This window comes from Peromyscus eremicus, chromosome 8a (genome assembly GCF_949786415.1).
Source record: "Peromyscus eremicus chromosome 8a, PerEre_H2_v1, whole genome shotgun sequence".
Taxonomy (NCBI): domain Eukaryota; kingdom Metazoa; phylum Chordata; class Mammalia; order Rodentia; family Cricetidae; genus Peromyscus; species Peromyscus eremicus.
This window is the reverse complement of record NC_081423.1, coordinates 42980282-43005019: the sequence shown is the minus strand read 5'-3', so window position 1 is coordinate 43005019 and position 24738 is coordinate 42980282. Positions and strand designations below refer to the sequence as shown.

Here is a 24738-nt window from a genome sequence, read left to right as displayed (position 1 = left end):
ATAAATTATTTCTTAGTGGATTTCTGTCCTTGGTCTTAAAAAGAGCCATTTGTTTTAGATAAAGTGAAACTTTATGATAATATGCATTGTATGGTCTCAAAACATACTGCTATAATTTTTTTCTTACCTTAAACCTCTAGCCTCTCAGCAATGCTTACCATGAGTTAGCACAAGTTTATTCAACCAATAACCCGTCGGAGCTCCGGAACCTGGTGAACAAGCACAGTGAAACTTTCACTCGAGATAACAACATGGGTCTGGTGAAGCAGTGCCTGTCATCTCTCTATAAGAAGAACATTCAGAGGCTAACAAAGGTGAGGCAGGTGCTGCCCCCTGGAGGTGGCCCTGGCTGTCCTTGGACCTGGTTTCCTTTCCTTTTCCTCTTCAGCACAGAGGAAGCAGGTACAGGATAAAGTGTGGCAGGATTTCTACACTAAGAGAGAATCTGTTGCAGCTGGGTTCTTAGAAAGAGTTTGATTGATACCTTTTGGTCTTTTCAGGGCTAGAGCAGGGTATTTGAGAAGAGGAGCAGGTGAAGAGGAAGAAAGGTAGGCGATACGGCTACACTGGGAGGCAGAGAAGTAGCCCTGAAGGGGTCATCAGCTCTAAGTGGGGAATGGCGGGTGGCTAGCGATCACTGGCCTTGAACTTCTCAGGCTGTGCTGATCTCTGCTTAGACTTGAGAAGACTGACGTTACCATCTAGGCCAGAGTTAGACTAGCCACATGCGGTTAAGTCGTAGGATGTAAGGAACTTTTTATTTATTTATTTAGACAGGATTTTGCCATATTGCCCAAGTGGGCCTTAAACTCATGATCCTCCTACCTTAGTCTCCAGAGTGCTGGAGTTACAGGTGTGCTCCACCGTGTCCCGTCTTCATTTTTATGTTGAAGGTTCTGATGATAAGAAATGCCTGCTGGGCCTAATGGCATGTGCATGTAGTCCTAGCTACTTGGAAGGCTGATGAGGGAGGATTCTTAAGGCTAGCCTGAGCAGCATAGCAAGACTCTGACTCGAGGGGGGAAGAAGAAAGAAATACGCTCTTTATTAAGTGTTTGAACTGTGAAGAAAAGCATATAAATTTAAATCCCCTGTTTAAAAAGTGGATGCTGGGGCTGGAGAGGTGGTTCAGCAATTAAAAGCATTGACTGCTCTTCCAGAGGACCTGGGTTCAATTCCCAGTACCCACATTGCGGCTCACAACTGTCTGTAACTCCAGTTTCAGGGGACTTGGCACCTTCACACTTATGTGCACAGGCAAAGCAAGTGCACATAAAGTAAAAATAAACTGTTTTAAAAGCGTATGCTCAAGGAATAGGAATTAGGAGAAGCTTAAATAGCACTTGGCTCTTGGGTAAGGAGTATGCTCATCACCTGGCAGTGACAGCTGGTGAAATGATAGGGTCCCGTTCCCAGGCTCTGCCCACATCATCAGTAGCTGGTAGTAGGAAAAGTTGTAGGAGCAAAATCAAGCAGTAGCCAGGATGCCCAGCAGCAGCAGAAAGTGAGGGTGGATGCTTTTGGATGAGAAGCTAAAGAAGCAGAGTAGGGAATTGGGCAGGTGGAGGTGGACAGCCATTGGGGACACAGGGTCTGGAGGAGAAGAGAGAGTAAGGAGCTGTCACTGGTTAGCAGGAGGAATTCCTCCCAATAGTCTAGACTCTACAGAGACTAGTGATAGCTTCCTGATTCAAAGACGTCAGCAGAGAATTGGTAAGAGGTTGATTGTAAGAGGAAAATGAAGACTGTGACAAAGGAAAGCCTCTCAGAAGAGCTGAGAAACAACCTGTCAGCTAGACAAACCAACTGAGACCTAATGTGGTTGGGTATGGTGGCACATGCCTGGGACTCCAGCACTTAGAAGGCAGAGGTAAGCAGATCTCTTGAGTTCAGGGCTAGCCAGGGCTACATAGTCTTGAAATGTATGCAGGCATTGCTGTGAAAACCATCAGTTACAGTTGACACTGTGATCCGGTTACCAGCTTGTACTTTGGGGGTAGCAGTATAGTCAAATGTTTCCTAGTTAAGATAGGGTAATCTGGAACAAAATAAGCACACAAAAGGAAATAAAATGTTAAGAAAAAAAAAATCGAATCAAATAAGGAGGCTCTTAAAGTGGTGAGGCCACTGAGACAAGTGGCTCATAACTCACTGTTCTGGGTCCTTCGTGTGCCCGCAAATGGTAGGTCATAAAATACTGAGTTCATGAGCACTCTCCAGGACATCTAGAGGAGGACCACCCTAAAGTGAGGGAGGCAGGACAGTGTCCACCCAAAGGGCAGATCTCTGATGGTGGTAGTTACACTTGGCATCAGGTGCTAGTACCAGAGTAATAGTAGCAGACAAGAGAAAGGAGTTTCTAGTTAAATGAAACCTCTTTCTTACTAGAAAATCAGAAAGAAGCTGTTCATAGAAGCCTCAGCAGATAGACCATGCATGCATTAATGTTAGTGATGGAAACCCTGTCCCAAGGTGGCCGGGTATAGGAATTGTTGAATGGGGGTTTTACCTGCCACATCCATTGTAGAGGGGTTACTTTTTTGTCACTGTGTCTGGACATTAGTTGGTTGGTTTTGTTTTTGAGACAGGGTCTCACTGTGTAGCAGCCCTCTCTGGCCTAGAACTTGCTAATGAGACCAGGCTAGCCTTGAACTCACAGAGATCCACCTGTCTCATCCTCCTGAGTGTGTTTAAACATACCTGGCTGGACATTAGGTTTTAGATTCCTCTCATGTCTCTTCTCTGTGTTTTTGTGAAGACAGTCATCTATAAGGAGCATGCCAGTCTCCCCTTCTTTTCGTCAGTATGTCCTGAGCCTCTTTCCATAGCTACCTAAGCCTATATCACAGATAATGCAGGTACTCTCCCACTAGCTGACCAGTGGAAAATGCAGCCTTAGTACGGTTTTCCTAATGATGTGAGAATGAGCATTTCTCTATGAGAATGTCCCTGTGACTTCCTTTTCCACATTTGCGTAGTCCTTAATACTTGACTTTTTTCTTATTTATAAAACTGGCCATTCATGTATAGGAATTAACTGTTTCTGGTTACTCCTCTGGAGAGTGACCGCTGAGACCACTGGTTTCATTCATTTCAAGTGGTTTTTAAACATTGGCTGGTTTTGTATGTGTGTACTTGTACACATGAGTGGAAAGCATGTGGAGAATAACACATGGGAACCAGTATCTCCTTCCACCATTTGGGTGTCGGGACTGAACTCAGGTTGTGAGGCACCGTTACTCAGTGAGACATCTCGTCAGCCCACAAGTCACATTCACAAAGATTTATCTTATATAGCAATGGAAATAATGCAGAACACATTCAGTACATAGTTTTTTTCCATTTCTATGTGTGATTAATTGACTTCTGACTTGCAGACCTTTTTAACATTATCGTTACAAGATATGGCAAGTCGTGTGCAGTTATCTGGACCTCAGGAGGCAGAGAAATATGTTCTACACATGGTAAGTATGTTTTAAAAGTTTTAACTAGTGGATTTTTGTTCTTATAAAAAGCAGTGGGTGTTCATTATAAAAAAAAAATAAAGTTTTTAAAAAGTGAATATTCAAAATCAACCACTGTTGACATTTTGGTCTATTTCCTTAAGTCAGATTCCCTACTCATGGCTGCATTACTGCAGAGAAGTGAATGAGACCAGCAACTTTCTAAAGAGAAAAGGATGATGTAGCTCACATTTTGGGTCCAATATGAGGTGGTCTCATTGGTCGGGCCTTTGGTGAGGATGGCACATGATGATAGGAGCATATGTAAAGAGCAAACCAGAAGAGAAGGACTGGGGTTTCACAATTCCTTGCAAAGATACACCCCTAGGGCCCTCCCACTAGGCCTTACCTCCTAAAGTTTCTGCTCTCCAAATAGTACCTACCACCCTGTAGACAAAGTTTCAGTCACAGTGAATCCTTGAGGATACTCAGACAGTTAAATGTACTTGTACGATATACACCATGGTTGTATCCAGTTTAAGTTCCTTACTTATTATATTTAAGTCAACTGAAATTTCCCTGAAATATTTCAGATACAAAAAACATAAAGTAGTGCTATTATGCTGATCTGTGATAGGATCATTTGATTACAAGTATGTATGCTGAAACACTCTCAACATCAAGAAAGTCTTGCCAATAAATAAATAGTAGCTGAAGCAGTGTGCTCTGCTGTATTGATTTCCATTCTCAGTCAAGTCCCATCCCTCCTTGTAGGCAGTATCAGTCTGGCTACACATGGCAGTAGAACTGACAAACTGCTAGGACAGACACACACACATGGCAACCAGCTTACATCATAAACGTTTAGGGCTAATGATTTAGAGGGCTTGTTGCTCTTCTAGAAGACCTGAGTTCTCAGCATCCATGTTTAGCACCTCATAACTGCCTGTAACTCTGGCTGGCCTCTGAGGGCACCTGACATGTGGCACACCCTTAACACAGACACATATACATAAAACAAACCTTTAAAAGACTTTGTGGCCCTGGATGACAGGGTGGTGAGGCAGGGTTCTTAAGCTACCATTTTACTAGGTAATGTGCATAAAGGTACACTTAAATGGGTATTCCACTGCATACATTTTCTCTCTTAAAATTTATTATTTTGTGTGTGGGTGTTTTGTCTGCACCACATGCATGCAGTACCCCCAGAAGAGGACTTTGGATCCCATCAGACTGGAGTTCTAGACTGTTGTGAGCCATCATGTGGGTGCTGGGTATTGAACTTGGGTTTTCTGGAAGAACAGCCGGTGCTCTTAACCAATGATCCATTGCTCCATCCCCCGCTAAACACATTTTCAAAAGATGAAGATATCCATGAAGGGACAAAATATAGCCAGCTTCCAGCCCTAGCCCTAGCTAGAAAGTTCGGTGATGTTCTGACTTCTAACAGCTTGTTTGGTTGTTTATTTCAAGCTTTATCTGAAAGGTGGATGATGCATGCTTTGTAAGAGCCATGCATGTAGATGTATTTGTAGTTCTTCTCTTTTCAGGCTGTAGTGTCACGCTGCCCTTCCATTTTAACTATGTGGCCATCGAGATCATTTTCTATTCTGGGTTACAAAAGTGCTGTTGTGGTGAACCATAGTCCGGATAGAATTTAAGTCTGCAGTAACTTACATCTATTGTTAGAGAACTCTGAATTCTATTGATATTCTTTGGGCTGGAGCTGCTATCTCGTTAACCTCATCTCCTGTCTCTTCCAAGGCAGAGAATGACCATTTTAGACAGCTTGTTCCATTGCTCACAAGTGAGCCAAACAGTAGTCACACTGGAAAGCTGGGCACAGTGGCTCGTTCTGTAATTATAGCAGTCAGGAGCTTAAAGCAGGAGGATTGTTATGGCATCTGGTTATGTTGGGTTTCCTAATGGGTGGTGAGTGGGTTATAGGTCAGCCCTGCCTATAGAGTGATACCTTGTTTCAAAACAGAACAAAAACCATGGAGTATTTTTAGGAATCAAAATAGCTATCAGGACTTCTGTTTGCTACTGCTTTTGTAACTTTGTGGTCAGGATGTGGTTGTGTCAGTGAGATAAGTCCCCAGACACTGATGTAACTAAAACAGTGACAGACCTTGAAATTACTTTGAAATCAGCAGTAGTAGAAAAGATTTCAGAAAAGCAGAGCATAATTTCCACTGATGAAACAAAAGCATGTTGTAGCCTCATGTTTTAAAATGCAGAAGTAGGGCTGGAGAGATGGCTCAGAGGTTAAGAGCACTGGCTGCTCTTCCAAAGGTCCTGAGTTCAATTCCCAGCAACCACATGGTGGCTCACAACCATCTGTAATGAGATCTAGTGCCCTCTTCTGGCCTGCAGGCATACGTGCAGGCAGAACACTGTATACATAATAAATAAATATATCTTTTAAAAAAAAAAAAATGCAGAAGTAATAGAAATCATGACTCAGCCCTTGAGGCAGGGTCAGGTCGGTCCTGTGAGTCCAAGACCAACCTCGTCTACATAGTGAGTTCAGGCCAGCCAAGGCTGTAGAATGAGATCCTGTCTCAAGACAGTAGCAACAGTAAAAATAAGAAGAAAAGTAAATTATGTGACTATGACACACTGTTTAAAAATGCAAGGGCAGAGCTGGGCACAGTGCTACACACTTGTCATCTCAACACTAGCAGAACGTGGCTGAGGCAGGAGGGTCTCTAGTTCTAAGCCAGCCTGGGCCGATATATGTAGATATAAGATTCAGTCTCAAAAACACAAATCCACCATGAAAAAGAAAAACAAAGCAAGCTGAGACTGGAGCTCAGTGCTGTAGTACCCACCTGCCATGTGTGAAGCCGGGGCTTTAATCTTCACCTCTGCAGATGGAGCCTTAACATTAAATAAACTGAGACGAAAAAAAGAACCTATAAGATACATTGCTGTGCCAGGCGGCGTTGGCATACACCTTTAATCCCAGCACTCGGGAGGCAGAGCCAGGCAGATCTGTGAGTTTGAGGCCAACCTGGTCTACAGAGCAGATCCAGGACAGGCTCCAAAACTACACAGAGAAACCCTGTCTCAAAAAAACAAAAAAAAGATACGTTGCCATTATAGAAAATATCTAATTCAAGCTGTACATAGGATTGCACATGTGTAATCCCCAGTACATGGAAGGTAGAGAGGAGAATCAGGAGTTCAAACTCATCCTTTGGCTACATAGAGTGTGAGGCCATATTGGGCTACATGAGATCCTGTCTCAAAAGAAAAAAGATCTGGGACAGGCACATTCATAGAGAAAAAGCAGGTTAGTGATTGCCAGGCTGGGAAGATGAAGGCTAGGGAATGGCTTCTGGTGGGTGAAGGTCTTGAGACAGTTGCAGCTGTTTAGGAACTAAGTAGAGGTGGTGACTGAAAACAGTTAAATCCCACTGAATTGTTGACTTGAACATGATTAACGAAGGGGCTGGAGAGATGGCTCAGTGGGTAAGAGCATGATGGCTGCTGTTCCAGAGGACCCTAAGTGGTGGCTCACAGCTGTCTGTAACTCCAGTTCTTGGAAATTACAGGTACTCTTCTGGCTCTGCTGGCACTTGCACTCCTGCAGTGCCATAAATAATAAAATATTTACTACACATAAATAATAAAAATGTTTTAGAACACAGTGATATAATAGTTTGTTAAGCCAGCATGGTGGTGGCATGTGCCTATAATTCCAGCACTTGAGAGGTGGAGGCAGAAAGATCTCAAGCTAAAGCCAGCCTGGACTATAAAGTAAAACTCTGTCTCAAAGAAAACCAAATAAATAAATAAAAAACATGAGAGTGTTAGGCCTGCCTTTAATCCCAGATATAGGCAGATCACTGTGTTAGAGGTTGTCCAGGTCTACATAATGAAGTCCAAGCCAGCCAGAGCTACATAGTGAGACCCTATGTCAATAAATAAGGGAGAGAGTGAGAGGAGAAGGGAGAGACCGAGGTATGGAGGTAGGTAAAACAGCCATGGGGAGATTGTGTATGCGAGTGTCAGCTTTCGTCTTCTTGGCATCTGTCTGTAATGATGCCTAGCATATAGCATTTAGTAAACACTGAATAAATAGATAGTGCTTAAAATGCGTGTGTAATTGAGCTGGAGGGATGGCTCAGGGATTAAGAAGAGAACTTGCTCTTCAAAAGGATGTGGGTTTGAGTCCTACCACCCACAGAGTGGCTCACAGCCATCTGTAACTAGTTGCAAGGGTTACTCTACAGGCAAAACATCCATGCATTTTTTTTTTTTTTTTTAAGTAGCCAGCCTGTGACCTAGATCCAGTGTCTGAGACGGAAGGGTCGTGAGTTTGAGGTGTGTCTGGGTGACACGGCAAGATTTATGCGTTGCTTTTCGACCTTTGGTTATATCACTGACTATAAATTCCGAGTCAGGTCTAAACTTTGATGGTTGCCTTCTTTTTCTTTTTTTAGATAGAAGATGGGGAAATTTTTGCAAGTATTAATCAGAAGGACGGTATGGTCAGTTTCCATGATAATCCTGAAAAATATAATAACCCAGCCATGCTTCATAACATTGATCAGGAGGTAAGCGATTTGCCTGGGCTTCCCCCCCCCCCCCCCCCCCCCCCCCCCGAGACTGGATTTCTCTGTGTAGTTTTGGTGCCTGTCCTGGAACTTTTTCTCTCAGAACTCACAGAGATCTGCCTGGCTCTGCCTCCCAAGTGCTGGGATTAAAGGCTTGCACGACCACCGCCCTGTTTTTGGGCATTTTTGATGGGTGATTGAGCTGCTGTATTGAAATGCTCCTGTGCTCCAAAGTAGTGTTTTATAGGCAATTCCCAGCCAGTGGACACAGTTCTTGCAATGTTAATTTCAAAGTGACTGCTGGAAACTCTTCTCAATTGATTGGATGCATATACTAAATGGTAGGATAGATTTTCCAAATAGATTACCAAAACCTAATTTAATTCCAGAAACATTCAAGGGATCTAGTATTTAACGTGCCTGACTGCCAGTGTGTGGACTTGTCTCTGTGGACATTGAGGTGGGAGATCAGAAGGCATCTCCCATGTCAGCAGCAGCAATATCCTGGGCATCTAGAGGAGGGGTACCGTGTCAGAAACATGGTCCACGGCCATGGGCTGCCTTGTGTGTGAGGGAGGGCCTGCTGCTCTTAAGGGCTGCTTCGGGGTCTGGGAGTAAGTTGGTTCATCTGGACCTTGGAGGAAGAAAATGAGTGAGGTCATGTTACATAAATTAAAAGCTGGCTCTGCGTGGCTGCCTGTGCTTTTAATCCTGGTGTTTGGGAGGCAGATGACTGTGAGTCTGAGGCCAACCTGGACTACATAGCAAGACTGAACACTAGAACCAACAACAAAATTCCCAGGATAGGGCTGGAGAGATGGCTCAGAGGTTAAGAGCACTGGCTGATCTTCCAGAGGAAGGACCTGAGTTTGGTTCCTAACACCCATAAGCGGCTTGCAACCATCTGTAACCCCAGTTCTAGGGGATCTCATGCTCTTTTTACCTCTGCAGGAACTGCACACACATGGTTCACTTAGTGCACTTAAGTACTCATACATTTTTTTTTTTTTAAAGAAAAATCCCAGGAATCCTAAAAAATAACACATAGTAAAAAGTGGAACTTTTATTACTTTTTTTTTTTTTTTTTATAATTCCTGGATATCAAAATGTCACCTTCATTTGGAACTGGCAAGATTGCTCAGCGGTTAAAGGCATGTGCCATCAAGCCTGACCACTTGAGTTCAGTTCGTGGGACCTACATGGTAGGAGGAAAGAACCTGATATCTGCAGGTTTTCCTCTGACTCCACAGATGCACCATGGCACATGTGTTTGTGCTTACATGTGTGCACATATACACAATAAGTGTGTGTGTGTGTGTGTAAAATCAGTTTCAGTGAGGCAGATGCTGATGGATTTGACTGCAGGTATTTTTTCAACTCTGGAATATTGGGTAGTATATAGTACGTGTATTTACTTTTTGAATCCACATGTTTGGACTTCAGAAGCCCTTAGCTGAGGGTTTCAGATCAGTGACTGTGAGTCTCTGGCCCCCACTACAGTCGGTTACAAAGTCTGTGACTAACCAAAGCCCCTTGCTGACCATGGTTCTCTGGCTCTTGCACAGATGCTGAAGTGTATAGAGTTGGATGAACGGCTGAAGGCCATGGACCAGGAGATCACAGTGAATCCCCAGTTTGTTCAAAAGGTAAACAGGGCTCTTCTCATTTGAAACGGGTGGACACAGAGGGATATTACCACATTAAGCACAAAAACGTGATTTCATTTATTAAACAGAAGTTCACTGTTGTTAAAAAGCAGTACCCATAAGTTCACAGAGGTGCTTGTCAGGAACTGCCTGTGAGTGTGGCGAGGGAAGGCAGGCCCAGGTGGCTTTCCTGCAGGGCAGACAGGCCGAGTAGCTGGCAATGCCTGCTTTCTTTCCCAAGAGTCCTGGTAGAGTCGGTCACAGCACACCAATTGCCTTCCCCTTCGCAGAGTATGGGCTCACAAGAAGATGATTCAGGAAACAAGCCCTCCAGTTTCTCTTGAAACTAACGCCATCCTGAGCTAACAGAATTGTCACCTTGGCCTATGAAGAGGGCAGCAGGAAGTACCATGCCAGTCCCACGCCGGTTCCACCTGGACATTGAGAAATTCAGTGTTAACATCTTCAGTCCTATTGCTTTCAGAAAACCAGTCTCTGCAAAAGAAAGAAAACAAAAATCAAACTTTAGAGTCTGTTGTGGATTTATTTATCCTCAGATTATTGTTATTATTGCATTAAAGTTACCTTTTTTGTTGTAACCCCTTGAATGTTAGTGTGTGCTCTCTACCAACTTCCCCCTCTGCAAAGGGTTTGGTTTGGTTTGGTTTTTTCGAGACAGAGTTTCTCTATAGTTCTGGCTGTCCTAGAACTCACTCTGTAGACCGGTCTGGCCTCAAACTCAGAGATCCACCTGCCTCTGCCTCCCAAGTATTAAAGGAGTGTGCCACCACCGCCCGGCTCCTGCAAAGGTTTTAATGATACATCCATTGTGAGTGGAGATGGTTGGGAGAGTGAGTGGGATCTACACTGCAGCATCAGAATTCCTGGGTTGGTGGCAGTGGGTGGGACTGTGAGGTGCTGTTGGCTCTCAGCACTTCTGCCATGTGTGCAGTGTTCTGCGTCCTGGGGCCTTCTCCCGTCTCTGATTTTCTTTTTGATTGTATTTTATTATGTGTGTGTATGTATTGGGGGTTTATTCTCCTCCTACCTTGTGGGTCCTGGAGAATGAACTCAGGTTGCCAGGCTTGGCATTCAGTGTGCCTTTACCCACGGAGCCATTTGAACAGCCCTTTCTTCTTGAAACATCTTCGGGGACTCTGCCGAGATTTTTGGATCTTGTTCTAGCCTTATTACACCTTGGCCAGAAGTCCCTGAGCTAGCCCTCTGTGGTGGTAGAGAGTACTGGTGAAGTGTGGTCCTATTAAAGCATAATACATTTGGTCTTTAAGGGGGTAGCATAGTGGTAAGAGCAAGCACGAGGGCCTCAGCCATACCTGAGCATCTGTGTGAAAAGCTGGGCATGACCGTTCAACTGCAGCAAAGAGAGCTGGTCCCCAGGAGCTCACTGGCCAAGCAGCCTGGCCAGAGGGGTGAACGTGGTTCGGCGAAAGGCCTCAAGAAAGTGAGGTAGAGAGCCATAGAGAAGATAGTCGAGGTCTTCCTTTGACCTCCGCGTGCATGCACGTGGGCACACACGTGCAACACACCAATTTTAGAAAGAGTGTTGAGATGGCTCAGCACTTGCTCTGTAGCCCGACACCTTGAGTTTAGTCCCTTGATTTTAGTCCTCACATAAAATGGGAAGAACTGATAAGAGTTGCCGGCCTCCACATGAGTGCTGTGGTAGGTACATGCCTACAGTGCCACACAGTAATACATTCTTTAAAATAATGTTAGTTCTTTGGATTTGTACAGGGGTAATACTATTAAATGTCATTATAGAAGCGTATTCTAAATAGTGAAAAAGTACAGTAATTTCTCTATGGGCTATGGTGAGGCTAAATGATAGAACATCCACCTAGCACGCATAAAGTCCTGGGTTCCATCCCTAGCACTAAATAAACACACACTTTTTTTTTTCTTTTCTTTAAAAATACCAGTCAGAGGCCAGGCGGTGGTGGCGCACGCCTTTAATCCCAGCACTCGGGAGGCAGAGCCAGGCGGATCTCTGTGAGTTCAAGGCCAGCCTGGGCTACCAAGTGAGTTCCAGGAAAGGTGCAAAGCTACACAGAGAAACCCTGTCTCGAAAAACCAAAAAAAAAAAAAAAAAAAAAATACCAGTCAGGCCAGTGAGCTGGCTCAGGAGGTCACAAGGTACTTCTGGACAAGCCCAGAGAATTGAGTTCAAATGACAGGATCCATAATGTGGAAGGAGAGAACAGACTTCTGTAGCTTGTCCTCTATTACCCCATGCACACGTGTCATCCACCCACCCCCACCCCCACCAATGTCATTTCTATCACTAGCATATTTTTTGAGACTCATTATGCACCCTGGATGGCCAGGAAATACCATGCTGGCCATGAACATAGACAGCTGCTTGCCTCTGCCTCCTATGTTGAAGGATTAAAGGCATACACCACCATGCCTGGCTCATTGGCATTTTTTCCAAATGTTTTAAGTGGCAAATGGCATCTTTGTTATTTATTCATTCATTTACTTACTTTTAGTCCTGAGGATGGAACCCAGGGTCTCCTGAAAGCTAGGCAGGCACCCTAGCCCTGGGCTATATCCCAGTCTACATTTTCACTATTTACAAAACTCAGGGCCAGTGAAAACTCAGCAGGCAAAGGCATTTGCCACCAAGCCTCATTACCTGAGTTCAGTTCCCCCACCCCACATGGAAGAAGGAGAGAACTGATGCCCATAAGTTGTCTTGACCTGAGCATGCATGCTGTGATGCTGTGGCACACAAGTACATACAATGTGGGTTTGTTTTTTTGTTTTGTTTTTAAGGAAACCCTTGAACTGGCGGGATGCCTCAGTGTGTAAAGGTACCAAGCCTGAGAACCTGAGTTCAGTCTCAGAACCCACATGGTGGAAGGAGAGGACGTGTTCACTGACTGCCACACTGCACAGTGGCATTCTTGCACATGGCGCACACTTAAATGTAAAAAGAAAAATTTAATGAAACTTGAATCTTCCAAGTCCTGTAAAGTAGACCCACACTGGTAGTTGACCTGTCCTTGCAGGTCCTCTGGATTTGATAAGCCAATAGTGACAACTTTAGACTCAGATTCTCTTCCATTATTAATATTGCTTATAGCTGGCATCTTTTAGGTTTGTGTATACCTGTGTTTTGGAAAGAGGACATATTTAAAGGGAATTTATCTTCTGTTTGTGTAGTGAACTGTGGACTCGTTTTTTTAAAAAGCTGAATTTGAGCAGTATTTATCAGAATCTGAAATTAAAATCACCTACAATAGCTTCAAGTGGTGACTAAATAAAGATGCCTGGTAAGGACTTCTAGTAATGTAATTACTGTTATATTTGTTTCCCAAGATTGGTTCATTAAAATTCCACATTGCTTGAAAGTTTTTGAGTTCAAAGGGTTGTGCCATCCTCTTTTTAAGATTCTCTTACCTGCTAGCCCACTGACCCTTGTCATCCCTGACAAGTGTTGGGGGGAAGTGCAGGTGACTTTCGGTCCCTGAGGCCAGACCATCGAAGCAGTAGGAACTAGGGCTGTAAGCCAGGCAGGAGAGAAGAGCCACCAGTTGTTTGGATGGTCCAGGTTCAAGTCACATTCTGCCATGCTCCTAGAAGTAGCCTCAAAGTGCCCTAATGGACTCAAGTTGGGAGGCGAGCTCCCCATCCCCACTCGGAAGGCAGGGACTCCGTCCCACTAGGGCCCTCCCTCAGTCGTGTGGGTCTTTGGACTTCCCAGGACTCAAGGAGCAGCTCCTCCTTCCCTTGGTGCCACTTTCTTTACCAATACCTGTTGTGGGTTGTAGAATCTTTGTTTCTCTCCTGACTTGGGCTCCTTTTGCCAAGTCAACAGGTCCACAGGTTTCATGCCTTGCTCACTTCTGAGAACATTTAGGACTTCACACCTGCTGCTTAGCATGTTGCTTCTGAGGCTGCCTGTCTCGGCTCTGGAGCACTATCGGGCCCATTTAAATGCATGCATAGTTAAGATGGCCTTCGCTGTCTGTCCTTCAAGGCAGTTCTCGCAGCAGATTCCTTTGTGAACATGCTGACACACGAATGCCTGTAGCATCTGTATGATACCAGAGGTTGGCAAGTTTGTACTTAGGGAATTAGGTATGTTGCTGATATCCAAGATGTCGTCTTGAGTGGGTGTTCATTGGTGGAACTACCACTTCTCTAAGAAGTTTCAAGTTTGTCTCTCCATGGTAATCTGAAATGATAATAGCCTAGATTAGTACCACTCATTAATTGCCCCCAGAATCCAGTATCTGCATTACATTTGTGTTTTCTATTTGGATTTGTGCCAAATGAAGCAATAAAAGCCAGTCTTTGATTAAAAGTTACAGGGTCATGCTGGGTGTAGTGGCGCACGCCTCTAATCCCAGCACTTGAGAGGCAGAGGCAGGTGGATCTCTGTGAGTTTGGGGCCAGCCTGCTCTACAGAACGAGTTCCACGGCTACACAGAGAAACCCTGTCTTGAGAACAAAAAAAAAAAAAAGTCACAGGAACTACAGAACTTGGTATACAGGCTGTAACCTCTGCTGAGCAGAGTAAGGCAGAAGGATCACAAGTACAAGGACAGCGTGGGCAATTTAATGTGACCCTGCCTCAAAAAGTAAAGAGGGTTGGGGGCTGGAGAGATGGCTCAAGGGTTAAGAGCCCTGGCTGCTCTCCCAGAGGACCTAGGTTCAATTCCCAGCACCCACATGACAGCTCACAACTGTCTCTAACTCCAGTTCTAGGGGATCTGACACCTTCATACCAACGCACATAAAATAAAGTTAAATAAATTATTTTTTTAAAAAAAGGGTTGGAGTGTAATTCATTGGTCGAGTACTTGCCCAGCACGTATTCCACCCTGAGTTCCATCCTCAGCACTGCCAAAAAAGGGGGAGAGGTTAAAGACCCTTAAGTGAATATGCTTGGTTCAGTTTGAAAATATTGAAATAAAGTATTAAAAAAACGATTGGAGCCGGGCAATGGCGCACACCTTTAATCCCAGCACTCAGGAGGCAGAGGCAGGTGGCTCTCCGTGAGTTTGAGGCCAGCCTGGTCTACAGAGTGAGTTCCAGGACAGCCATGGCTACACACACACACACACACACACACACACACACACACAATTGTTTGGAGTAGGGGAGCTGGAACAGTGGCTCAGTGGGTAGAAGCACTGGTTGCTCTTACAGAAGACATGGGTTTGAATCCAGTACTGATGTGATAGCTCACCATCATCTAAACTCCAAAGGATCCAAGACTCTTCTGGCCTCTGTGGATTCCAGGCATGTATGTAATACATACACAAACATATGTGCAAGCATACGCTTATACACAAAAATAATTTTTCTTTAATCACCTCCAAAGAATGGGTGACTGAGAAAGACATCAGTGACACACAGGTCAGGCCCAGCAGGAATGAGTGCGCAGTGGACTTTACTGAAATGGCCAGTGGCCTCGTAGCCCTCCTTATCATCATGAAGATAAGGACAGTGTGAATGAGGCAGTAGCTTCCAAAACAAATCCAGAAAAGCAATTCCCAGAGTTCTAACAAACAAACAACAACAACAACAAAAAAAAAAGACAGCAAAAAAAATTGGTCTTAAACCCCCAGAAGCAAGCATTAGTTCAACAGCCCTGGGGCTGGAGAATGGAGCTGTACGGAGATGTTGCCCACCTCCAGCAGATTTATTCCTAGAGCACAAAGAACACCTGCTACTAAGAGGAAAATGGGAAAAACAAAATCACCAAAGTAAGTATTTTAAAATAAAACCGGCCATTGTCACTAATTTTAGTTTGTAGAAAGTTTTATAAGTCCTCTACTCATTAGCAGCTGGCTCCTTCATGAATTCTCTTCAACAAAAGTCAGAAAGATTTTTTTCCTGGAACTCACTTTGTAGACCAGGCTGGCCACAAACAGATCCGCCTGCCTCTGCCTCCTGAGCGCTGGGATTAAAGGTGTGCGCCACCACTGTCTGCCTGGAAACATGTTTTCTTTTAGACTTTGGGAAACATTAGCAACAAGGAGGCTGCAGACACTTAGCCTTTCATCAAGGTTATTCCAGTTGTCTGCCGTTTGGTCAGGTTTCTTGTGTATTGCAAACCTACCTGAACTCCTGATCCTTCAGTCTCCCTCAGCTTCCCAGTGTGGGATTGCAGCGTGTTTCACCACCCCAGGTATTATGTGGTGCAGGGGATTGAACCTAAGGCTTCCTGCACGCTAAGCAAACACTACCAAACTAGAGGGCATGCCTAGCCCCTGGTTATTTTTGGGTTTTGTTTTCTTTGTGAGACAATGTCTCCCATCCAAGTACTAACCAGGCCTGACTGCTTAGCTTCCAAGATCAGATGAGATGGGGCATGTTCAGGGTGGTATGGCTACAGTGTCTCATTTACCCAGCCTTGCCTCAGACTTCAACCCTGGCTCCTGTCTCCACATGCCCAGCTATACTGATGACAGAAATAAATAAAACTAGGGCCGAGTGTGATGTTCTTGCCTCTAATCTCAGCACGTAGGAGACAGAAGCAAGGGGATCTCTGTGGGTTTGAGGCCAGCCTGGTCTATATAGGGAGTGAGCTCCAGGTGAGCCAACTCTACACAGTGAGACCCTATTTTTGAAAACAAGTATAAAACTAGAATTCCAAGTCACTTGAATTTGCCCAGAAGTTATCTTGTAACAGCCTCTAAACCAAGTTTACAGAGTCCAATTAATAGGGGTAGTGCCCTCCCACACCCCCATAGGGAGCTTTTCAACAGTTATGATGATAGCTGGCATAGGAGCAGAAGAAAGGCCGCTGGACAGCTGTTAGCGCAGTAAAACAACTGCCCAAGACAAGTACCTTAGCAGCCAGGAACAGACAACCTCAAGCGTTTTCCCACCTCCGTAGGTACAATGACCTGCAGACCTGATTGTGAACTTCAGGCAACCTTTGGAGCACTGGGGTTATTCCCTGTCCCACTGGGTTCAATAGCTCTTCCCTGATTGGCCCTCTTTCCACCTTATTTGCATATTCATATTTAAATAATTAGGCCTACCGTCATTAGGCACCCTGGAACCTCTATCAATTAAGATATTCTGGATCTGAAGAGCCAGAGTTGCTGCAGAATTCCACAGAGAAGGAAGAGCTGGAAGGCTTAAGTGCCTGGTTCTAGGAGCATTCTGGAGCCATTTTGAGTAGCCATGGCCTGGGAACACAGAGTTAGGTTACCCCAAATTAAATGTCCCGAGGTGGAAGCAGTTTCATGAAGGTTTATAGTTTTACAGAATGAAGTCATAAGTCAAGTTTAAAATACATTGTTGGGTACCTCAGAAAGGCAGGTACAACTAGATGGGGGGCTTTTCTATAGGGCCAAGGTACTTACTACCTGAGCTTTTGGGTTGGGCTGATTAATAGACTCCAAAAAGTTTTGTTTTTGAAGTTTTGTCTTTTTTTTTTTTTTTTTTTTTTTTTTTAAGATTCATTTATTTATTGCGCATACAGTGTTCTGTTTGCATGTGTCCCTGCAGGCCAGAAGAGGGAGCCAGATCTCATTACAGATGGCTGTGAGCCACCATGTGGGTGCTGGGAATTGAACTCAGGACCTCTGGAAGAACAGCCAGTGTTCTTAGCCTCTGAGCCATCTCTCGAGCCCTCCAAAAAGTTTTTTTATCTACTTGTTCCGACACAGAGGAGGGCAAATGAATGGCTGTTCTGGAGGGCTAGAACCAGCCTTAAATAAGGTAACTAGCTTTTGGACCTGCAATATTCCAGTCCCTCCACAGTACTGAAATTCTCATCAGCCAGTTTCCATAGACAAACTTCTTTTCAGTTAGGAGGTTTCCTGTGGCTGAGACTTCTGTGGGAGCTTGCTTCAGCTAGCTTCTGGGACTGGATCAGTGGGTGTCTGGTAGCTGCTTCTGCCTTGGGAGACCTGCTGGAGCCTGGAGATGGTGCTCCTGATGCCCCCTCAGTGACCTCCAGACTTGCTCCAAAATGACTGCTTTTGGTTAGCCATCCCAGTCCTCTGATTTCCTTCCAGCATATGGTTCTCAGAGCCTTTGCAAAGGTGTGCTGGCTTTTCCTAACATCCCACTGCTATGGAGAGTTCAACGCTGTTCCATTTATATCCTGAGTGGCAGTCCGTTGTTTTATCCCGTTTAAGGGTGTTAACCCCAAGTTGACAAGTTTCTCCGTTCTTACTCTGCTGTCTGCTTACCCCATTGTTGGAGGAGGGTTGGGGGACAAGAACCTCTTCGGAGACTGAAGGTGGACTCCACCACTGACTTAGAATATCAGAAGTAATTAGATTGGTAAGAATAAAAACTCAAAGGCAATACCTAACATTGTAACTCTACCCTGCACTCCTTAATCTTTACCAGGCTGTAAACAAAGGTACAAAACACAAGTTTGCAATTTCATTTTTTTTTCTCCTGTTCCCTCTCCAACAAAATGAAGTTGTAGAAAAAGAAATCAGACCCCTGTGATTTGAAAAACAAATGAACCTACCAATTACTTCTACTTAGACCATCTGAAACATCCCCACTTCCTGAGAACCACATTCTGAGCACCTTCCTGGGGTGCACAGCCCCACTGCACACAGCTGGCAGCCTGAGTTCCAGGGTCAAGCCGCAGGCAGGCCAAGAGCTGAATTCTCTTCTGTCTTCATAGGAAGGGCCCACGTTATGCACTAATGGCTTTAAAATTCAGTACATAGCCAAACCAATACTCCTTAATGTGTGTGTGTGTGTGCGCGCGCGCGCGACCCCAGGGCCTTGCGCTTACCATTGAGCAAACCCACAAACCCTGAACTGCTTTTTGTTGTTGTTTCTTTTTTCTTTCTTTTTTATTAAGAGATTTTCTATTCATTTTACATACCAACCACAGATTCCCCTGTCCTCCCTCCTCCCGCCCCCCAGCCACAACCCAACCCCCAGTCCCACCTCCACCAAGGAAAGGTCCCCCAACAGTTTTGAAAGCTAGTTTGCAAAGGTAGGTCGGGCTCAGACCACGGCTGAGCCGCAGTCCCTCTGTCACCAACCTCCCTCCTAGGACCTGTCCGCACCTTCCACTTCTCACGAAGGGGAGAAGCTGACTCGGATTGGCAGCCTAACCGGCGAGGAGTGGAGCCGAGAAAACTCACAGCGCCCTAGGGAAATTCCTTCACTTCCCTTTCCTCTTCTGTAGACACCGTGGTACCCGCTGGCTAATTCTTTCCGACTCTTTTGAAATGTTAGTTTTGACCTCACCCCTGCAGAATGGCTTCTCTCGGCGGCCGGAACCATCTGCGCTTCTCCGCGGGGCGACAAGCGGCGCCCAGGGGCACGCGTGGCCGTGGGGCTTATGTCCTTGGCGCGGCGGAGCGCAACGCTGCACAGCGTGGCTCCGCACACCCTGGCCATCTGCCCGGGGACGTGGCGCCGCTCGCTTGGGTCGGGAGCTGGAGTTCCCTTCCCTCCGCCGGCCTGTGGATGGTTCGGTCCGGCTGGGTCACGCGCTGGGCTCGGTGCAGGGCCTGCAGACCGGGCGAGCACTCGGCGAGGGGCAGCTCGCTAGGGACGGCCTCGCAGGCCCCGACAGTCACGAGTGGGTTCTAGCCCAGCATCCAGGAGACGGCGAGCGCCCGTGTTGGGTTGGTGTTGGGCTATAGGGCTGAATGGAAGGCGGGGATGGTAAACACCGGGGAGAGGGAGGTGACGGGTTCCACCCCCGAGCGGGATCATTGCTTTACTTTTGAGCACCGCTGGCGTCCGTTTTCTAGCAGGACGGCTGTCCTAGGACGCCCCTCTGCTCGCTCAGCCACCCCAGGGCAGGGCAGGGAAGAACCTCACTTCCCTCCACTCTGGCTGGATAATTCGCCCTCGTGTACTGGAAAGAACGTTTAGCTTTGGGGTTAGCCAACGGATCGCAGTCGAGGAGGTGACAAGCAGCCAGCTCTAGGCTTTAGGGAGCTAGGAAGAGGACCTGCTGAGAGGACGGGCTGGCTTTGCAGCTCTTGGGGGCCTGGTACCACCCATGGTGCCCAGCAGAGACAAGTTGCAGCACCAGCACCTAAAGGCCAACAGCCAGTGTAGTTAGTGCTGGAGGTGCAGGGTTATTACAATTGTCATTAAACAGTGGCGAGGTCATGGCACGTGACACTGTTTGCTAGTGTCAAGTGACTGGGCGCTCCGCTCCTCCGTAAAGGAAATCCTGCTGAAGTTGGCAGCAGTAGTAGAGTGGGGAGTGGTTCTGAGCTGTAGATACATACAGCCCTCTGGCTGAATTTCTTCCCCATTCTGTTCTAGCTAGGGTGGCAGCTGGGAGAAATGAGTTTCCCGTGGGAGACAGTCACAGCTGCTGCTGACTTCAGTGGGGGTCCTTGTAACCCCCTGTTTGCCTACAAGGCACTCTTAGTGGCCTGGTACTGTGAGAAGACGAGAAATAGAGCTGAGGTAAAACCGGGGCACACCAGGGAAGAATGGTGTGAGTATTTTTTGCCAGGCTAAGACGGTGTGGGCAAGCAGCATACATGCACAGCCTGCCTCGAAGAGTGTAAGTATGGTGGCGAAGAGACTGTCTTCAGCTGTGAGTGGTAACTGGGAAGGAGGGTGGTTAGGCACACTCCCAGAAGCTTGCTCAGTAAAAATGTGGTAGACACTGGAATTGGAGAGCTACTGAAGAACTGGCCTCTTCCTGACCAGGATTCAGGTGTCTCGTACAAAACAACCTGAGAAGCTATGAAGACTTTTGCTCTCAGAATTAGGTCTGTTTTTTTTTTTTCTTTCTTTTCCTAGAAAACATCAAGTCTTTGAATTCGAGTGCAGTTGCCACCTCATCCGGCAGGATTTGTGCATGTTCTGGTCTAGGCAGGATGGCGGAATTGTGATCTGTTGAGCGTAAGGTTCGTATTGATGCTCCACACATGGGTGGTACTTGGCTAAGGGCTGCTTTCGTGTGCACGCTTTGCTGGGAGGATGCTTATTTTTCTTCCTTGTATGCCCCTGCAAAGATGATACGGCCCCTTCCCCAGCATGCATGCTTCTGTCTTGGGTCCTGACTGCTTTATTTCCCCAGCATCTTTATCCCGTTATATGAACCTTGCTTCATCTCCTCCCTTGCAGTGGACTTTTCTTCTGTTTATGAGACAGTAGCCCAGGCTAGCCCAGGCTGGCCTGGCTCATTCCATGTCGCTGAAGCTGGCTGATTCTCCTGCTGGCACCTTCTAGTGTATGCATTCTAGATGTGTGCCACCATGACCAGCTGTACTGGATCCTTAAGCCATAGTGGTCCATGACCACACTGTAGCAAGCCCTTTGAACCCTCTCTACCCTCTCTGCCTCTAGCTTTGACTCAGCTTTGACTGTGGTTGTGTCTGAACTTCTTAGATACCTCCAATTTCTCTGGTTACAGTGGTTCTCTCTCTGAGCAAGTATGGTGCCTTCCATGTGTTGGGAACTGCAGCGGACACTGAAGGACTGTAGTTAACTAGACAAAGTCTCCACTGATGGGGAAATAGCATTTGTAAAGGGGTCCATCTACATGAGCTAGTGTGTAAGGACTAGAGTGCTCAGAAAGAATGAGCCAGAATGAGGCCTGCAGCATATTCGGGACTTTTCCCACCAGCTCCTTTGTTTCACACCACAGTGAGAATCTCCACGGGCCAAGGGTCCATCCCCCGTTCCCTGTCTCCTGCTTTACCACTGTTTCTACCCGCTGCTGCTAATCCTGGTCTAACCTGAGAGGACTGGTGCTGCGGCCCCCTGTCAGCTCAGGCAGATGACTGCAGAGACACTAGAGGAGCACACTCAAAGGAGGCAGCTAGAGACAACCAGGTGTCTGTCACCAGCCACTTGTGCAGGTGCATGAGCTCCTGCTTTGCCAGCTTCCCGGGCATGCCATCTGACTGGCCACATCGCCTTGGTCGTATTCATGCCTGACCTTCCAAGGGATGATACCCAGGGAGGTATCCTCAAAAGAGACCCAGTGTGGGTTCTGGTCAGTGTCTTCTTGCCTATAATTTAGAGACTTAAATAGCCGCACATTGCCTTGAGTGAGACTCTTCTATAGAGCTTTTTTTTGGGATGGAAATATCTTGGAACCCACACACTTCAGATGGTGGCTTTGAGCCCTGTGTGAATGCTCTAAAGCTGGCTGGTGAGGCTGTGGACCTGAGCTTGGCTATGGTTGATTTAAATCTTGAGTTGTCACCTGTGACTGTGGATATGATGGGTGTGGAGAATACAAGGTCACTCTGACCTGCCATTCCAGACCTTTCTCCAGCCAGCCAGTATGGTCTAGAGTGTCCATGGGTCAGGTATGCTGCCTCTGGCTGTCCCTGCCTCTGCCGCTGTGGTGGTCTCTGCTGTTAGAACCCCAAGGACGTTCTTTCTGATCTTGCACACCTTTTCTTGTTTGCTGTAAATCTGAGGACAAATGCCCCTCAGCTGCTAGCCCTGCAGAAGGAGTGAGTTGTCTCCTGGCCTCCACCCTCTTTAGAGGCTCCAGGCTCTGCTCATTTGGGATCATTTTATCAGGTGGAGATGGGGACTTCCCCAACACAACAACCTTTTCAGGTTCGCCCCGTCCCTTCCAGTGGAGCACCAGTACCCACGCTTTCCTCACTCCTCTGCCTTCACGTGGCTCCGTGGGTGATCGGTTTTGAGTGTTTGTTTTAGACAGGGTCTTACGCTGGCTAGCCTAGAACTTGCTTTGTAGACTACACTGGCCTCCGCCTCTGGGGCATGCTGGGATTATAGCCAGCCACCATGCCTCGCTACTACTCCTTTTTGAAATTGTGATAAAACACATATGACATGACATTGAACCCTCCAGGCGTGTGGAAGTTCAGTGGCATCGGACGCCCACTGTTGGCCAGCGCTCGCCGCCATCCCCCTCAGCTCTGTCATCTGCCCACCTCACAGGGGTCAAGTCCAGCTCCCCCAGCTCTCTCGAGCGGGCCAACCAGAGCTTGTCCTCTGTCTGTGTGGTTTCGTTCTTAGGCTCTGTCCAGGCTACATCAGGTTGCAGGATAGCCTTTCTCTCGAGGCCGAGTGACACCCCCTTCCCTCATTAACACACTCTGGCCCAGCAGGGTGGCTTAGATGGCCCTTCTGTCACCTTGGCCAGCTCTTTCTCCCGGTCTCTGGAGGGCCCCGTGATCTGTGGAAGTCACATAGTCACATGGTCCCTGTCTGAGGCCCTGGCTGCCCCACTCCATTCTCATGAAGGTGAAAAGTCCCCGCAGACTTCACTCCCAGAGTGTGTGTGTCCCCACCCCCGCCCCCACACACCCCCACCCCCCACACCTGCCCCCCTCCTTTGTTTTTCCTGTTCCTGCCTTCAGGATCCACAATCTCACTTCCCTCCAGTGGAGTCTGCCTCTCATTCTGGAAACTCTGGTGCTGTTGGCCTTCCCTCCTGTCACAGTCACCTGCCCATGCCCCATCACTCTTGAGTGGTGAGCGGGACTGTCACCCGGAACCTGCAGTCTGCTTTTGCACATTAGCTTTGGAAGATGAAGGCCAGAGCTTACTTGTCTTCGTCAGAACTCTGCGTGTCTTGCCATTTCTAAAACAAACCAGGCGCCTGGCTGTGGCCAGATGTTGATGAGATCAGCGTCTGCCCGTAGGTCTGCCCATCTCCGACCCAGCCCACCTGCTTGGTCTGCACGCTTTGCTCCCTCCACTCCCTCCAGCTCCACTGGGACCTGTGTAGCCCCCCCTCCTCTGGTCCTGCTTCCTCTCAGTTCCCTGTGTGTGCTACAGTGCTGTGTTCCAAGTCTCCCCACATAGGAATGAGATGTGTCTGTCTCTGTAGGTGAGCCCCCCACCCCAAGTGTCCCAGCACTCAGACCTTGCCCCACAGGTGACAACGGATGAAGGACCTTCCTTGGCGCCGATCCTGTTTCTCAATGGCATTCTCCTGGTGCCTACAGATGTGTTTGCTTCCTGGACCTGTTGCAGTCCCAGCGAGTACTTTCTGTGTGGTGGTTGATTCATACTTCTCTTCCTCTGTCTGTCTGTCTGTCTGTCCCCCTTGTGTCTCTCCTGCCCTTGGTGTAACAACAGTTACAGTAGGTGCTCAGCAGTGCCAGCAGGTAGGGACATCCCTCCGCCAGGCAGAAGCCTGTCAGGACTCCCTTTGTGGCCCCAGTGTGTCAGATTTCCCATGCATGATTTCCCAGCATGGACGGGGCAGCCCACAGATAGTATCTCTATCCTCCAGGCCTCTGGCATCTCCAAGCACCATGAATGCCATCGTCGCTCTGTGCCACTTCTGTGAGCTCCATGGCCCCCGCACCCTCTTCTGCACCGAAGTTCTACACGCTCCCCTGCCCCAGGGTGCTGGAAGTGGGGACAGTCCTGGCCAGGTTGAGCAGGCTGAGGAAGAAGAGGGTGGCATCCAGATGAGCAGCCGGGTCCATGCCCACAGCCCGGCCGAGGGTGCCAGCACCGAGTCCAGCAGCCCCGGGCCCAAGAAATCGGACATGTGTGAGGCAAGTGTCTTTGGGACCTTTCTGTGAAAGGTAGGAGGTGAGAGCATGGGAGACCCCCAAGGTCCTGAGAGCATTTTTCTCGTCATCCCAGCAGGAGCCCTTTTAACCTATTAGGATCTTGGTGATCCTCCTTGTGGGTCCTGGTACCTCTTTGTTGGAGTGAAGTGGAAATCCCCGACAGCCACTGCTGGCGAGGATCTGGGTTGGCTGGGTTGGGGAGGGGTTCCAGCTGCTGCTAGGGTGGACAGGAATCAGGTGACATTGTCATTTGGTTCTTCTGAGAAGCCGCCATCACGTGAGAAAGTCCTTTGGACGGGCCTCTAGGCCTGGGTAGCAGCGAGAGGGAAGGAAGAGTCTGTCTTAAAAGGAACAGGATGTTCAGGGTCCCAGAGCATCTCCTGAGTAGGGTCTTGCCGCAGTGCCTCCTGGATAGTCCCAGGTTGGGACCCCTGCAGAATACACAGCCTCGGCTTGTGACAGCTCCAGTGGATGACTCTGGGGTCACCTGCCTGTTCCACTTCCACTCCCAGCAGGAGGTCACAGTGCAGGGTTCTTGGGTTGCTGCACTGCCACTGAAGTCTCTAGCTGATGTAGTTGAAGCCCCTCTGCCCGTGGCCAAGACCTCCGTCTGCAGTTTATTCAG

The 24738-nt window shown here is 47.3% G+C and overlaps 2 protein-coding genes across 4 annotated transcripts in view; both read left to right on the top strand.

The window, feature by feature from the left end:
* Positions 1-12948, top strand: part of Cops3 (COP9 signalosome subunit 3) — a 29065-nt gene extending 16117 nt beyond the window's left edge. For 2 of the 3 annotated variants that reach the window (XM_059270790.1, XM_059270792.1), the window contains exons 8-12: positions 141-314; positions 3378-3464; positions 7895-8008; positions 9574-9654; positions 9945-10253. In XM_059270790.1, the coding sequence (XP_059126773.1) occupies positions 141-314; positions 3378-3464; positions 7895-8008; positions 9574-9654; positions 9945-9998 (510 nt within the window). In that variant the 3' untranslated portion in view covers positions 9999-10253. Of the gene's footprint in view, positions 1-140; positions 315-3377; positions 3465-7894; positions 8009-9573; positions 9655-9944; positions 10254-12450 lie in introns of those variants that run through there. The other variant, XM_059270791.1, reaches the window with a different exon arrangement.
* A 6042-nt stretch (positions 12949-18990) lies between these two features.
* Flcn (folliculin) overlaps positions 18991-24738 on the top strand; it is a 19490-nt gene continuing 13742 nt past the window's right edge. Inside the window, exons 1-3 of the mRNA XM_059270789.1 lie at positions 18991-19250; positions 20395-20501; positions 23825-24095. Coding sequence (XP_059126772.1) covers positions 23847-24095 — 249 coding nt within the window. The 5' untranslated portion in view covers positions 18991-19250; positions 20395-20501; positions 23825-23846. The remainder of the gene's footprint in view (positions 19251-20394; positions 20502-23824; positions 24096-24738) is intronic.